Consider the following 17,130-nt stretch of genomic DNA (forward strand, 5'->3'; position numbering starts at 1 on the left):
CTCTTGGCCGCAGCCCCAAGTGGCCGGCGCCCAAGCCCCCCTCTCCCCAAACCCTAGCCTCTCCTCCTCCACATAAATACTCCCACAGCGCTTAGGCGATGCCCTGCCGGAGTTCTCCACCACCACCGTCACCATGCCGTCGTGTTGCCGGGATTCCGAGGAGGATCTACTACTTCCGCTGCCCGCTGGAACGGGGAGAAGGACGTCGTCTTCATCAACACCGAACGTGTGACCGAGTACGGAGGTCTTTGCCGTTAATGTGGCGCCGTGATCAAGATCTTCTACGCGCTTTTGCAAGCGGCAAGTGATCGTCTACCGCAGCAACAAGAGCCTCATCTTGTAGGCTTTGGAAATCTTCAAGGGTTAGTCTCGTTCATCCTCTCGTTGCTCCCATCTTCTAGATTGCATCTTGGCTTGGATTGCGTTCTCGCGGTAGGAAATTTTTGTTTTCTATGCTACGAATCCCTACAATGCTCTTATGGAATGGTAAAGAAGTGGTTCATCCAATATGTACGGTAGGCATTCTACGTTGCACTTTCCTTTTATTTTTTTCCACGAGAATTATACATGCTAATGAGAAGTATTGTTGTGCAAAATGTTTTCCAGTGCAGGAAGCTTTCTTTGGTATGCTTGCTCTAGTCCCATAAAAATGAAGCATACAAAATATTCATGACATTGTACGACGGTATCTAAGTAACATCAAGGAGTAGAATTTTGAATATAAAATAATTAGTCGAGTGCTTATTTAATATTTAAACGATGTTAGTTATAATAGTTGTCAAGATATAATTTAGCGGGGCAGAATCTTCTGAGTTTATAGAATATCTTTTGACTGTCTTATTGATACACGTAAAATTTAACACATATTGTGAGAAAAAAGAGCTGTAGCAGCGCACAGACATTCTACTAGTCTACACAATATATGTGTGTTTGTCAAGTTTCGCAAAAAACCAATTTTTGTACGGTTCACGTAAAAAAGAGAAAATTTAAGCAAAGAGTTGGCATCTTATGTTAAAGAATAGTTTGTCTTTATTGTGAAGTGTAATAATTTAAGCATCTAAAATTATTTTTGTGAGCCTAACCTACATGAACATGGAAATGCTCAAAATAGAAAGAAAAGAGTTGGCATATTGGGTGGGTCAAAGAGCGAGAGTCAAGCCTCAAGCGCAACCAATTTCGCAACGACACACCAATTTTTTCAAACGGGAGGCCATTCCGCGTGTACAATAGGGGTTACGGCCGGGAGAGTACCCCCACAATGCACAACAACATCCATTTAGACAATTGTTCACCCGACACGCGTGATTTTCCTTACAAGTCTCTTGGGAGAGATAAGATGGACTCACTAGGCTTTGCTTGGTTGTGTGTGCCCATACGCCCCCGACCGCATCCCCAAGAGATGCCAACTCTGGCCCTCCGAAGCTGGAGTCATAGGCGTGAACTAGGCCCTAGCGTGAACCACCACGCCCGGCCGATGCATCGGACGATCGGCATGCATATAACCCGGTGTCACCCATAATCGGTTAGCAGTGTGGTACTAATCGACCGAAGCGATTATACCAGGATCAAATTAAATTTCTATAAGCTGGGCTAATGTGGGCCGCATCGGCCCTCGTAGAGCCCATCCCAAAACCCCCTTATTCTCTCTCTGTCGCCGTCACTCCGCTGAGCAGAGAGGGAAAGCAGTGGCCACTTTCGTCCCTCGGGGCAAAATCCCAGTTCAAAATTCCCTCGGCAGGACAAACCCTCGCGGAGAGGGATCGGACCGCCGGAGATGGAGGCGGCGCGGGACTCGATGGCGGCCCTCCTCGACGCCGGCCTCTTCGACTCCGCCCAGACACTCGTGCGTAACCCCTCTACCCCTTCCCCTCCCCACTCCAAATCGCTAGGGTTTTGCCCACGGATCCGTTTCCCGTGGCGCGTCCGCGCGGACTGCTCGTCGGTGACTGGGTGGTTGAGCGACGGAGCGAGCAGCCTCGCTGGGTTAGGATTTGAAGGAAAATCTCGCGTTCCCAGAAGGGGGGCCTTACCTGAGTAGCAAAAGCAGAAATGGGGCCTGAACTACTGCTCGCCAGATGTTCCATCTGTACAGAGGTTTTCTGGGTGGGTAATACTGCTTCGTGTCTTGCAGGGCTGCTTTCTCGTTTCTTCGGGCGGCGCAAGTAATGAGGCCAGCGTATCCGCCAAGGCGGAAAGCTTGGTAAGTGCCTCGTGTAGCTCGGTAGGGGAAGTTGATGCTAGTTCGGTCCTGCTCCTACAAAATGCGGGCACGGCCGAAAGCCCATTTCCCGCTTGCCTAAATGGCGCACATCTCGTGGCTGAAATGTTGCCCTGCTGTGCTGCAGGTCCTGCATGGTGATGCGTTGTACGGGGAGAAGGAATTTCGGAGGGCGCTGGTAATATTTCAGAGAAACCACTGTCGATTAGAAATTTGTTAGCATGCATTTGTGAAGTTTAGACTGAGCATATGCAATGGCAATGGCAACGAAGTGCTTCATGTTGAAAATCTTAGTTTCTTATTCCCCCCTTTTTTGATCATTACAGGGTGCCTACAAGCAAGCTATGCAGTGTAGCAAAAGTATCCCTAAACAAGCAGCAAGTTCCACCAGAATCTCAGTTTCCACTACAGGCCGCTCACCTTCTCCAAATTCTTCAAATGCAACGCCCTTCAATGAGAATGAGGTGTGAGCAGCTCAACAGGCCACTCTGATGTTTCTTGCTTTGGTATTTTATTATTCTATAAACCTTTACCTCTACCAAATAACTCAACTCAGTTTCTGCTCTACTCTCGTAGGTGAAGTCTAAAATAGCTCTTTGCCATTCTGCTCTACATGAGTATCGTGAAGCACTACAAGAGGTTTCTGTTTTACTTTCTCGCCGTTATTACTTCTTAAATTTAGCAAACATTTTTTTACCCCTTAAATGTTCGTCGATATCCGGAAACATGGATCCTTTAAAATACTATATGTAGGGCAGTATGAATGCAGATGTGTTTGCTTCTTCTGGCAGTGACAAGGACAAATGATGTATGGTTTGTTCTGCATTTTTTCTGCAGATGGAAGGGATTCCTTCTAAAGTGAGAAGTCTAAAAATGAATCTGATGTTAGGCAAGCTGTATAGGATTTCCAGAAATAACCGTGCTTCGGCCATATGTTATAAAGAGTGTTTGAGGTACAACATACCAAAGGATTTTCTTCTATGATCATGGATTCTATAACTACATAGTCTTTATAATATAAGCAGTTTTAGAGTTTCAGTGGGTCATTTATTTTTTAGCTTTGACCATCATTATGCATAAATTATCAACATGGACAATAGCGAATTGATATCACTAGATTTGTCATGAAATATATTTATATTTGTTTTAGAAACATATTATTTAAACATTTGTGGTCAAAGTGTTACTTTAAAGTGTCATTGTCCTATGCTAGTTTTATTACTTATTAATCAGGCAGACAAGTTCATAGTCATAAATTGATATTGATTTTTTCTGTTCTATCCTAACAATTAGTTTTCTACACTTCAATATGGCAACCACCTAGTATTTCTCCTCTATGAATATCTTGTCATATTTTTACTCCTTGGCGATGTATTTTGACAAGTTACTTTCTACATCTTTATGTTCTGCTAGGCAATGCCCTTATGTATTTGAGGCTATTGCAGCTTTGGCTGAAATGGGGCTTTCTTCAAAGGAGTTTTCTTTGTTGTTTCTTCAAGTAAGTGTCTGCTTTAGTTTATAATCTGGAAAGGAAGCATGGTTTCTCAAGATGAATATAGTCTAATTTTAGTGAGAACAGATTAATGCCAATTATGCTAACTTTCCTCGTTGCGGATCATGTTTGCAATCAGATACTGGTGATTCTTTGCATGTTAATATAGTTAGCTACAAAAATTGACAGGTGATTGTTTGCTTTACTATACAGCAAAGAGCTATTTCTCCACATTTTATACAAGAAAGGTGTTCAAATGTTTATATGGAGGGTGCACACTGCAACAAATGCCCATTTGCAGTCTGTTAGTTCAACTAGTTGTATCCTGTTTATGGATTGCTGAATGATATGTCTGAGCTGCATACGTTATTTACCTTTATAATTAGACATAGTTACATACTTACATGACCATCATCCCACCAAAACTTACCCACTTTTTTTTGCATTTCTTCTCTGTATATAAGCTCCAAGTTGTTGATGGATATAAATGTATGAGAAGTGAGCCCTGCATATGTGAACTATGCAGGAAAATGAGCATTTAGTGTACCCTTAAGTTGTACTCATATTTTCAATCATTAGCTGCTGAAACTTATGTAGCGGACAACTTGAAATGATTATTGTGTGTCTCTGTAGGCACCAAATAGAGGAGGCAAGCCACCAGGTGATTTTGTAGATGCACAACGTTGGTGGAATGTAAGTGAACTATGCTGCAATCCTGTTAGTCTGTTACGGATAGGCAGGATGTTACATGTTGGAAGGCTGATGTTTTTGGAGGATATCATAACATGTTTCAAACATAACCATTTGAGGCATGGCACCAATTGTAAAGATGGTATATATTGGAATTAATACATTTTGACAGCTGTTAAGGTTGCACAGTATGTGGCGTTTTATATTGTATACCGTAAGTAACTACATAGGTACTTGCTTTCTTATGTTAGATTTCCTTAGTACATTGATGATTGAAAGTTGAAGCAGCATGGTATAAATGCCATAGGACTTACTAAATTGAAACACTACTTTGGCCTTCTTTTGATTCTGAATAATAAGCCACCATTGGCACAACAAAAGGAAACATGCGCTTGTGCTGTTTTCTGTACCACCATTAATGCAAGCTGATAAATTATTACTGAATGAAAAAAGTAAGCATACACCATGATCTGGTTCCTGGAGATCAAGGTCAAACAGTACTTAAAAAAAAGATTGGCCATAAGCGGAAGAAACCCTCAGCCCTGTTTTTGATAGAGGAAATGGGTGTGTATGACCCATTGCGAGTGCGGAGGCTCGAGCACGGGCGGGCGAGGACGTTTCAGCATGTGCTAGCCATCCAGGCACGCCCTGGTTCACAAGGGCAACCAGTACTTTTAAATTGGATATTTAAAAGTTTACCAAAGGATCCATATTATTTTTTCCGAAGTTACAGTCCATTTCTTATTGCAGTCCTGAGCGACATGATTTGGTATTGGTTCATTACAAACTTTATTTCTCTTTCAGGCAAATATTTGATCATACATCTTGTTCTTGTCATTGATTTGCTCAACAAAGTTTACTTATTGTCTTCTTAACAGAGGTATGTAGAGGCGCAGTGTTGCATTGCTTCACATGATTATAAAGGTATTGCAATGTTTTCTTTTTTGAATTTCATTTGATGCGCATAAGATGTGCTTCGTATTTTTTTTTGAAATGATGAAGGAATCACAGGGTTACAAAGGATATTAGCCAGTAGTAGTTAAATCTTCAATGGTCCCATGTAAATAATATAGCACCATGTAGTCATTGTTTAAAACACCGGACCAGACTGGTAAAAACCAGAACCAGCGTGTTGTCTGGTTTGTAAGAGGCAAATATCGCAGTAGCAAAAAACTGGAAAAATGTGACACAAACAAGGTGCGCTGTGCAGGAATCGAACCTCCGACTGACACGCAGGCTCAGCTACTTTCTGTCAAGGCCTAATACCACCTGGGCTATGTTATTTTTGCAATATACTACTACTGAAGTACATTCTATATATAGGAGTATGATTTGAGGTCAACTTTTCTCGAAATTAGCTTTGATATTAATTAGATATGGCGGTTTTTTGTGGCTCTCGAACCGGTTGAGCCGGACCGGTGAACCAGTCGTTTGACCAGTTCACTCACCAGTCTGTTTTTTTAAGACGATGTGGATGCAGTTCTATCCCGTGTCTTAATTTGGTACTAGACTGTCTGCTTAGCATAGCTTGCTCAACGCTTCAAAGCTTCAGCTTCTATAATCTTTCAGACATAATTTTGCAACATTTAACTGTGATACTGGAATGCTCTTCATCATGATAAATAAGCTTACTATTGTTTACTTTTTATAGGTGGCCTTGATATATACGTGGAACTATTGCAACGATTCCCTAATAATGTGCACATCTTGCTGGAAATTGCAAAGGTCTACCTCTTTTCTTCAAGTTTCCCATTGTTGTGGTCCCACATATATTGTTGCATATTAAATAGAAGCATCAAGTTCTTATCTCTTATAACATGTCCGTTTGTTCATTTATTTCTTGATTTTTGTAAGTTTGGTGCTGCTGTTTACTTCTGTATCTGAAGAACCTGTGAAGTACATAGTTCATCATCGCACTTTTTGTTTGTACTTTGTTTCTCCTATATATATGTAAAAAAATTACACCGTAGGTGATTCCCCTACGGTGAAGGTGTAAAAAAAAAAACTTTTTGTTGGTTTGTGAATTTGATTACCTTTCTCCAATTCGCGATCCTGATTTCTGCACTTCTTATATCCAGGTTGAAACCATCATAGGCAAGAATGATGAAGCAATCATGAATTTTGAGAAGGTAAATGGACAAGTATAGGCTTCGAATTCCTTCTAACGAAATATATGTATCTGAAACAGTACATGCTTTGCAGGCTCGGTTAATTGATCCAAACATTATGACATATATGGATGAGTATGCAATTCTCCTAAAATTTAAATCGGACTACACTAGGCTAAACAAGTTGGTACATGATATGCTGCATATTGATCCTGCAAGACCAGAAACATGTGTTGCTCTGGCAGCATTTTGGGAAAGAAAAGAGGAAAGAAAAGCTTTGACATATGCTGAAAAGGTAATACCCTTTTATAGATATGGTTTATGGAAGCTGCCCTTCCATTTAATGTTTGTTGCACTGTTTTACATTTTACAGAGCCTCCGAGTTGATGATAGGCATATAACTGGCTATATTATGAAGGTAATACCACAAAGCGTTGTCCATACAACATAGTTTATTTTTGTACTGCTGTCCTCTTGCATTGCAGTATTATGGAAATGTTTTTCAACGGAGTACATAAGCATATTCGGGTGGTTTACACCAAACCTGTTGCGACTCTTGATGTATTTACTTCAAAAATTTGTGTATAGCTTTAGGATCCTATGTTTGTTTTTCTTCTTTATCCATATGTCAGGCTTAATGTTTGCTTACTGTTCTTTAGGGCAATTTGCATCTTTCATCAAATCGGCCAGATCTGGCAGTAACAGACTTCAGGGCAGCTCAGGAGCTAAGGGCGGATCTTCGCTCATATCAAGGTTGTTACAAATAGATACTTCTGGTTGCTTATTCAAATCCTGCAGGCAGCCTAATATAAGTATATTCTCAGGTTTGGTGCGTGCTTATCTAGCACTTTCTAAATGTAAAGATGCCTTATTCACTGCACGTGAAGCAATGAAGGTTATGCATCAGTCTGCGAAAGCCCTTAAGTTAGTTGGTGATGTGCATGCTATAAGTTCCAGTGGAAGAGAGAAGGTAAACTACCAAAAGCCTTTGTTTCTCTTATGATCTTATTTTGTATACATTCCCCTGTTATTGCGCCCTTTAGCAAGCTATTCATTTTGTTGCGTATATACGTATTTCCAGGCAAGAAAGTTCTATGAATCTGCCATTCGTCTCGAACCTGGATTTCTTGGAGCAGCATTGGCACTGGCTGATTTGCATATTGCTGAAGGACGGAATAAGGAAGCAGTTTTGTTGCTTGAAAGATATCTAAGGCAATGGGCAGATGATTCTCTACATATCAAGTTGGCTCAAGTATTCGCGGCGACAAATCTGCTCTCTGATGCACTCTCCCACTATCAAGCTGCACTAAGGTACACTTCCCCTTGGAGTTGAAACTGTGTAAGTGTGTAACAGCTATGCTAAATTGTAGGAAGGCTTCATATTGAAATCATGTACTTGCCCTGCATCTCAATCATATCCAGAGCATTTCTCTTGCCAGAGGCATTGTCTTTACGTGTCACCTATGGGCCGTGTGCTATCTCTAAAAGGGTCTATTGGGACTGTAGGACACCAGACTTGCTTGATTGAATGTGAGTAACTGCACGATTAGTATGTGCAAAATGTGTTTAGGATTTTTTGGTTATTCCTTTTGTCCTTTTAGAAGATTTTATCCTAGTTTTAGATTTAGTAATGCGTCTTAATTAAATAGTGTTAATTGAGCCCAGGGAATTCTGTCGTATAGATATTTTATGTAGATGTTTTGCCATGTCTAACGACTCCATTAGTTTCCATCCCTTTTAGCCATGGAAGGCAGATCCAGCAGCCGGCTACTGAAAAGCTACCCGAGCTGTAAATGGAACTGCATCTTTTACCTAATAATAAATGGAAAAGTGTTGGTTTGGTACGTTATGAAAACTACCCTCAAAGTTGACATAAAATTACCCACCATGCCACCCGTAAGTCATATACCGATTGGATTTTCTTTTTGCTTGTTCGTCGCTGGTACGTCCTGGTTTTGCACATCTCATGTTTCCTAAGTCGCGAGGAATGCTTCTATCCAGATCCCGACCTAAACCGAGTGCTTCTCTTTTTGATTTTCTGAGTTTTAAAATATGAGGGCAATAGATTGTCCTGCATTGCATCAGACTCATCCAAGCAGGGTCAAAATAACCCCGCTGGTTTCGTTCCCTACCGACGAGAAACGCTGGATCGAGTCGATCTCAAGCCCGACGCTTGCACATCTCCCGGGCAAGAAACAATGCTCGCACAACTCCTTGGCATGAAACAGCACCCATCGCGCCGTGCCGACCCAATGGGATGCCTCGCCGGGACCGAGACACACAAGCAGCAGGCCGTGCCGGAGGGAGAGGGTAAAGCAAGCTACGCTCAGGGAGAAGAAAATCGCTGCAGTGGGGTGAGGCTGCCATCCCGGTCTCGTGGAGTGTGGACTCAAGGTTGCAACGCTCACCTGGTTCCGCGCCTCCTGCTGCTTGGAAGTTGGGATTGGGGATCCTGCTGTGTGCTTTGACTGGTCGCACTGATGGAAATCGACATAGAGAAAGCATCTAGCTGAGACGCCGGACATGAAGTCGCCCATGACCATGATGCAGGCTCCGGCGACGAGGCTAGCGAGCCACGGACGTAAACTCGTCGCTAAGGCCTAGCAGCAATGCCAGGAGCCACTACGCTCGGGGTCCTCGCCGCCGAAGCGGTGGAGATCGAAGAAAGCCATGCCGAACTCGGGGGACGCATCGGCATCCAGTACGGAGGAAGCAGAATCCAAACATAGGGTGCGGTTCCAGCCGTGGCGTGGTGATCCATTGCCAGAGGTTAAGATGGCAATTCTAGGGAAGGATTGGATGAGATGGGAATTTCGAAAAAAAATCTTGCTCTTGCCTGAAGGAAGTGGTCGGGAACGAAAAGAAAAAGATTTGTCGTGCGTGCTATTTACCTGGGTTGCTGTTCATGGCTTCATGCTGGAGTGTCTGCACACAGATTGTGCCTGGGATGCGGCAAGCGCTAGCTAGCCTGGAGGCGTGCTGCTTTGTGTGTGGGAAATAATATTGACCGGAGATAGCTAGCTGGAGTTGTTTATGTATTTGCAAAATTGTATTTTTAGTGCATCATTAATTTCCTTTAATTTGTAGTTTCTAAAATCTAGCTCATATATTTAGTTCGCTAAAATCTAGCTCATCTTTAATTTGCTTTTAATTTCCAGTTTTAAATTTATGATGATTTGTAATGTGCAAGTTTTTGCGAAGCTACTTGTTTTTTGTTGCAAATTAAGAAGTAAAGAATCTATACCAAATAATATAATAATATTAGTCATCGATGAGGACTGCGCAAACTTCAATCATTCCATTCAAAACGGGATGTTCATCAAGACCCCACATGCAACAATCAAGAACCGTGTTCAACAACCAGATGAGGAGGTCGGATGGATGGTGCATGACCACAAGCGCAAAAAGGCTACATCCACTTCATCAGCTGACGAGAGATGGAGGTACCTACATGGAGTATGAGCTTGTCATCATGGTGGCATTATCACCTCCATGCGGCCAACACTCGGCAACCATTGCAAAACATATTTTTCTGTCCGGTTGCAACGCACGGACATGTTTCCTCCTAAAATTGAAGACTAGCTAAAAAGCAATTTGGGTTACCGAGATTTATATGAAGAGTGTTAGACTATTAAATATTAATAGAAACATAATCTCAAATATTCTCGATAGTAGCTGCATTTCTGTAAAATAATATTTACGGAGTAATAAAATTCAATCCACCGCAACGCGCGGGCCTGTTTCCTAGTCTTTACAAATGCGTGTGCTTTAGTTATCAATTTGTGTTCCCATTAGTGCATCTTGACCTAGGTAGAGATATGAAAGTCCCTGGTAGTAGCCTGCCGTGTAGTTCATTCACTTCGAGAAGCTTTGTTAAAGAAATCTCTTCTTGGCATTCCTGCTATTTTATCCTTGTTCCAAGTTCAAAGAAAAAATAACTCTCTTTTGCAGGATAAACCCGTACAATGAAGCTGCCAAGAAAGGATTGGAGCGGTTGGAGAAGCAAATGAAGGTATATGCATGTCACAACCGAAAGCTCCCCCCTAACATTGATGAACTTCTGTCATGTTCTGGTTTCCCTCTAGACTGGCTCCGCCGTAAGTTAAGAAGTGCTGATTGCTCTGGTTCCCCTTTGCTTTGCAGGGAATAGACCCGGATGCGCCCGAAGACGAGGACGAGAACGAAGCCGAGGATGATGGTGACCAGGATGACGCCGAGCTGCTGTAGGGACCATGGGTTCAAAACAACGTCACATATCTGAACACCAAATGTACAGCGAATGCCGAAGCTGTAATGTGACAACGCTGATGGAAGGCAGCACGCTGGGCTCTATGGGGTGCGGATGGAGGTTTGAAGGGTGGATTGCGCGGCGCAACGCCGTGTGCCGATGTAGTGTGTGGGTCTCAGGATGTTTGTGCAATGTACTCTATGAAAACTGGCTAGGATAGGATGTGATCTGGTGTACTCTAGGAAAACTGGCTAGGATAGGAGGTGACCTGGTGTTGTTCTGCAAACCCTGTTCGTCATGGAACGGAATATTGTGAGCTCCGTGAGTGCTTGCTAACAAGATAACACCTTGTGCTTATGATTTGAATGATCGATGGGAATTGCTTCTGGTCCAAGAGGAGTTACCGGTAAGTCTCTTTGACTACCCCCTCCCCTGTGATTGTTTGGAACTAATAAAAATTGAACGATTTCGAAAGTCTTAGTTCCCATGATTAAGACAGGTTCATCTCCGATTCAAACACGTACAGACCTTGTGAGGCGGTATCTGCCTCCATATATATATGAGCCGACTGAACAACCTCAGCACTAGGCACCGTCTCCACCGGATCGATCCGCGGGACAAGTTATACGTGCCAATGGGGAGAAGCAAGGGCGCCACCGCCGCCGTTAGGAAAAGAGACGACGCTCCCAAGATTAACGGCGAGGCTCCCAGGCCATGCCCCAGCCTGATCCCTGACCTGCTGTCGAACATCCACGACCGGCTGGGCTTCCTGGACCGCGTGGCCTTCGCCGCCGTCTTCACCTCGTCCTGCGACGACGACCTGTTCAAGCCTCACGCGCCGTGGCTCGTCTTCCCCCGCAACACGCCGGAGACCGTCGAGCTCTTCTCCATCGCCGACCGGCGCGGCGCCACCGTGCCCGCCCCGGCGCCCGCGCTGCGCGACCACGTAATCGTCGGCTCCGCCCGCGGGTGGCTCGCCACGGCCGACGCCCGGGGCCAGATCTACCTCGTCAACCCGGCGACCGGCGAGCAGCACGAGCTCCCGCACATCGCCACCACGGGCGTGTTCCTGCCCAGCGCCAAGTACCACCACTTCTCCCTGGTGATGGAGCCCTTCCTGACCATCAGGTACGGCCACGGGCCGCCGTTCGACCACTGCTGGGTCAACACGCACACGTGGGACAACAGCCTGATGCGCACGCGGTTCTACCGCAAGGTGGTGCTCTCGTCGTCGTCGTCGTCCCGGCGCCCGGGCGCCTACGCCGCGATGCTGCTCTGGAGGCGAGAGCTGGGCGCCCCGGCCTTCGCCTCGTCGGAGGACCCCGTCTGGAGGCTGGCCCGCTCGCCGGACGGCGTCGAGGACGCTATCCACCACGACGGCCAGTTCTACTCCGTCTCCTACACGGGCCTCGTGGAGGCGTGGGAGCGCGACGCCGTCTCCGGCGCGTACACCAGCACGGCCGTGGCACCAAGGCTGGCCGTCGAAGAGCACAAGAAGGAACACGGAGAGCCGTCGTGCCGCAAGTACCTCGCGGCAGCGCCGGGCGGGCGGCTGATGGTGGTGATCAAGTACTATCCCGAGCAGGGCCGTCGCAGCTGGGCGTGGTCCTTCAAAGTGCATGTCCTTGGTGACGACGGGCAGTGGAAGGAGACGAGGGACATCGGCGACCTCGCGGTATTCGTGGGGATGAACAACTCGCTGTGCGTGCCGACGACCGGGCGCCCGCAGATCGAGGCCGGATGCGTGTACTATACCGGCGACGAGCTCGGGGCCTTGGAAGCGCGGAAGGACTCCTACTTGTACAGCAGCAGTCGGGATGGCTCTGATCAAGGGGCCGTCGGGGTGTACAGTCTCAAGGACGGCACGCTGAAGAAGATGGAGGCGCTCGGGAAGGAGCAGCGAAGCTTCTACCCGCCGCCGGCGTGGATCACGCCTTCCATCCCGTGAACTGATCTTTTTGTAGAGCCATCGATCAATCCCTGCTTTTTTTTTGAAATTTAAAACCATTATATTAGGATAGAAAGTCGCCTCATTAAAAACCTTCCCGTCCCCTTATGTACCCTGATAAGGAGAAGAGTGCGTAAGAAATTTGTCGCCTTTCAATCATATCACCGTTACATCGTGGATGAGTTTAGCTAGAATAAAGCTAGGGATTCATCGACCCAATTACAATTCACTTTATTTTAAAAACACTCTCTAGCTAGCTCATGAGCAACTGCTTCTCTATGGCAAAACCGATAATGGACATTCCCAATATTTACAGCATAGTCGACACAATCAGCATATATAGCCGATGACGTAGTTCACCATGTAGTTTCACCAATACAAGCTTCAACAGTTTCCAAAGAATCTGATTCCATAACAATATTATTGCAACCCATCAAATTGGCAAGTTTAAGCCCCTCCCTCATTGCATAAGCTTCCGCAATGGCTGCAGAATCAATATTTGCCAAATAAGAAGAGGCAGCTGCAACAAATTTACCTTCAAAATCTCTCATAATTGCTCCAGTCGATCCTGCACGGGAGTCAGGGTGAAACGAGCCATCGACATTAACCTTCAGAGTTCTAGGTTCCGATTTCATCCACTTATCTTTTGCGGTAGTCGGCTTAGAGAAGATCTCTGCTGAATTCGCTGCAATCGACGGAATAGAAATCTTACATTTGAATAGTGGAGGGACTGGCTCATTATGTGTCAATTGATGACGGATCCACCATATGTACCATGCTCCAACAGCGATAACCTCTTTTAAACCAACATTAAAGCCTTGAAAAGCCACAACATCTTGCCTAAACAAGGTTTCCAAAACCACAGAACCAGAACGGTCATCCATCGCATCATTAAATGACTTGGGTTAAGCTTAAAGATTCCCAAAGATCCTTAGCCATAGGCACTTGAAAATCATGTGAAGCATGTCTAAGGCTGCAATGTTGCAAATAGGGCAGCCCCCATCTGTTCCCACATGTCGGTTAGCTAAGATAGCTTTGAGAGGAATTATACCATGCAATGCTCTCCATATAAATATTTTTACTTTATTCGGAACCTTTAATTTCCAAATAATTTGCCAGACAGGATTACTTACAGCTAAACCCAGGATAGCGAGCTGCGAAGCATTTGGCCCAAATTGATGTCGCCACTGCAAGTAGTACCCCGACCGAACAAGGTATTGGCCGCTTGTAGAATAGTTCCAGGACATCAAAGCCCTGATTGTTCAATGGTATTTCAAGAATTCTATTAACATCCACCATATTAAAAAGACCATTCAGTTTCCCTCATTCCATGCACCCGACTCTGTGATCAATTCAGAAACAAAAGTAGCATTCCCCTCCACGTGGTGATATTATTTTCCTATCAGGACTAGAGGGTATCCAAAGGTCATTATAAATATTGATTTTCTCTCTATTACCTACCCTCCAAATATAGTCTCTCTTGAAAGTAACCATGCCTGCAAGAATATGGAGAGAGGGGATCGCCCTGACAGAGACCCCTTGTAGGTAAAAATGCCTCAGTTTCCTCTGAGTTAAACCTCACTTGATACTTCACAGATCGAACACAAGCCATCATCATTGTTATCCACCCTTCAGAAAAGCCAAGTTTCCTCATCATACTCTCAAGAAAAATCCACTCCACCCTATCATAAGCTTTGTGCAATACCTCAGTAGTTATTTGATCACCACAAAGATTCCAAAATTTCTTATAAAACACGGCATGGAGACCATCAGTACCAGGAGCTTTAAAATCGCCAATACTTAATGCAACTCTTCTAACATCATCACCAGAGAAAGGTGTCATCAGTCGGTCATTCATATCATGTGTTACCTTGGGTTGAATAATGTCCAAAACAACAGGATCTGTCACTTGTACTTCGGAGGTAAATAGATTAGAGAAATAATCAAAGACCAAGGGTTTGATCATCTTCGTACCTTCAACCCAATCATTATTAGCATCCTTCAACCACTTAATAAAAAAATTCTTCCTCCGGGTAGTAGCATATTGGTGGAAAAACATAGTGTTTCTATCACCCTGCAATAACCAGTTGGCCTGGGAATGCCGAAACCAGTGCATTTCTTCCTGTTCTAACAGAAGCTCCACAAGTTCTGACATCTCTTTTGCAATCTTCTCATTTTCATCATTCAGAGGCCCGTTCATAGCTCTATCAAGCTTTATTTGGGCATTATGACTTCTTTTCTTTGGCTGTTTTAAAATACATTTGTCCCATTCGTGAATAGCTTTATGCATATGCGCTAGTTTGTCAAGCACACCACCATTAACCACTGCCTCGTTTGCACTAACCCAAGCTTGCTCAACAACTTCTCGAAAATTCTTCTCATGAAGCCATTTTGCCTCAAATCTAAAGGATGATCTCTGTGTGTTAGGCAACACCTGAAAGTCTGTATCAAGCATAATTGGGCGGTGATACGTCCAAAACGTATCTACTTTCCCGAACACTTTTGCTATTGTTTTGCCTCTAATTTGTGTATTTTGGATGCAACTAACACAGACTAACGCTGTTTTCAGCAGAACTGTTCTGGTGTCTCGTTTTTGTGCAGAAATCCAACTTTCAGGAAAATCCTCGGAATTTATGCAGAAGGTCCTATTTTCTCAGAATATTGGCGGAGCCAGAAGGGCAAGCCAGGTGGAGGCCCGAGGGCCCACACCATAGGGCGGCGCGGCCCAGGAGGGGCCCGCGCGGCCCTACCGTGTGGCGGCCTCGGTCAGCCCCCGACGCCCTCCTTCGGACTATTTATTGCCTTCGACCTAAAAACGCACAAAAAGAAGTGGAAGTCGCCAGAAAGCCTCCAGAACGCCGCCACATCGCGAAACTCCGTCTCGGGAGCCAGAAGTCTCCGTTCTGGCACTCCGCCGGGACGGGGAATTGGAGGAGATCATCGCCATCATCAACACCGACGCCTCTCCATCAACCAGCCATGTTTCCACCATCCATGTGTGAGTAATTTCCCCGCTGTAGGCCGAAGGGGATGGTAGGGATTGGATAAGATTGGTCATGTAATAGCATAAGATTGTTAGGGCATAGTGCCTAGTAACCGTAATTGGTACTTTGATGATATTGTTGCAACTTGCTATGCTTAATGCTTGTCACTAGGGCCCGAGTGCCATGATCTCAGATCTGAACATGTTATTGTTTCATCATGATATTCATTGTTTATGGTCTTACCTGCAAGTTGTATACACATGTCGCTGTCCTGAACCAATGGCCCCGAAGTGACAAGAATCGGGACAACCGGAGGGGATGGTAGTGATGTGAGGATCACATGTGTTCACGGAGTGTTAATGCTTTGCTTCGGTACTCTATTAAAAGGAGTACCTTAATATCCAGTAGATTCCCTTGAGGCCCGGCTGCCACCGGCTGGTAGGACAAAAGATGTTGTGCAAGTTTCTCATTGCGAGCACGTACGACTATAATTGGAACACATGCCTATTGATTGCTTTGTACTTGGACACCGTTTTATTATTATCTGCAAATGCTCTGCTATGATTGTTACATGAGTTTCTCTCATCCATGCAACGCCCGTTATCTGTCCCTGTGCCTACAGTATTTTAATCCCGCTGTTTACTAAAATCACTACTGCTGTCTTTGTTACCCTGCTGCTGTTATTTCACTACTGCTACTGCTATAAAACTGTTACTACTGATAAACTCTTGCGAGCAAGTCTGTTTTCAGGTGGCCAGAACACTGATTCGCGACATCTTCCCCGGATCAAAATCTCAACCATATATTCACTTAGCATCCAACAAGAGTTTGGGCTCGTGAGTTGGGTGGGTGCATTTTGTGTTTCCTGCAGCTCCGATCGGCGCAATGTGGATGGTACAGATCATTTGTGGTTGGGCAATCCGGGCGTACTCTATTCCCTCCATTTGATTGTTGTAGACCATAACACATTGATCAATGATGCATTCCATTCTCTACCGATTAGTTCCGCACAAAAAATTGCATTGCAAAATAAAATATCCATGGTGGGCTCCAATGGTACAAATTATTTCTCTCTCTCGTTTGGTTATGGTTTTTTCTTAGATCGAACCAAATAGCGCCGAAGTGATGTGAGCGTGTTATCGGCGTCACTGATATGCACCAATCTTTGCTCAGCTTCCTAGACTCTAGAGCGTGATGAGACGACCTACAACATTCTCAATGTCGGTAATCGTGCGCCCATCCCTAGTATACTTTGCTCACATAAAATGATAGGTAATAACTATCTCCAACACAAAATTATAAAGCGTAAGAGTGAAATTCCACATAAAATAATAGGTAATACATATTTTGTCTGGCACAAAATAAGGACATTAATAATGTGTGGACACGAAAAGACACATGAAATGATTGGCGATGACTACATCGTAGCATAAAATAAGGGCCCGAAATTCGAGCGACAAGG

General features: G+C 44.5%; 2 protein-coding genes across 2 annotated transcripts; both read left to right on the forward strand.

Moving 5' to 3' along the window:
• The first annotated feature begins 1,645 nt into the window (after positions 1-1,645).
• On the forward strand, positions 1,646-11,096 carry LOC127348151 (anaphase-promoting complex subunit 7). The gene is made up of 18 exons (XM_051374245.2): positions 1,646-1,843; positions 2,132-2,200; positions 2,346-2,396; positions 2,545-2,682; positions 2,795-2,857; positions 3,056-3,171; positions 3,632-3,716; positions 4,344-4,403; positions 5,279-5,324; positions 6,052-6,125; positions 6,479-6,529; positions 6,603-6,803; positions 6,882-6,926; positions 7,168-7,261; positions 7,333-7,478; positions 7,590-7,819; positions 10,460-10,520; positions 10,652-11,096. Exons 1-18 carry the CDS (start codon positions 1,775-1,777, stop codon positions 10,733-10,735), a joined length of 1,683 nt encoding a protein of 560 aa, XP_051230205.1. The 5' UTR covers positions 1,646-1,774; the 3' UTR covers positions 10,736-11,096.
• A 274-nt stretch (positions 11,097-11,370) lies between these two features.
• Positions 11,371-12,684, forward strand: LOC139832057 (uncharacterized). The gene has a single exon (XM_071821486.1). It carries the CDS (start codon positions 11,371-11,373, stop codon positions 12,682-12,684), a length of 1,314 nt encoding a protein of 437 aa, XP_071677587.1.
• Positions 12,685-17,130: the final 4,446 nt, after the last annotated feature.

Source organism: Lolium perenne, chromosome 1, assembly GCF_019359855.2.
Source record: "Lolium perenne isolate Kyuss_39 chromosome 1, Kyuss_2.0, whole genome shotgun sequence".
Classification (NCBI taxonomy): domain Eukaryota; kingdom Viridiplantae; phylum Streptophyta; class Magnoliopsida; order Poales; family Poaceae; genus Lolium; species Lolium perenne.

Coding starts and splice junctions, on each gene's coding strand:
- LOC139832057 (XM_071821486.1), top strand. CDS start 11,371: ATGGGGAGAAGCAAGGGCGCCACCGCCGCCGTTAGGAAAAGAGACGAC.
- LOC127348151 (XM_051374245.2), top strand. CDS start 1,775: ATGGAGGCGGCGCGGGACTCGATGGCGGCCCTCCTCGACGCCGGCCTC. Junction 2,201..2,345: donor CCGCCAAGGCGGAAAGCTTG/GTAAGTGCCTCG, acceptor GCTGTGCTGCAG/GTCCTGCATGGTGATGCGTT. Junction 2,683..2,794: donor CGCCCTTCAATGAGAATGAG/GTGTGAGCAGCT, acceptor CTACTCTCGTAG/GTGAAGTCTAAAATAGCTCT.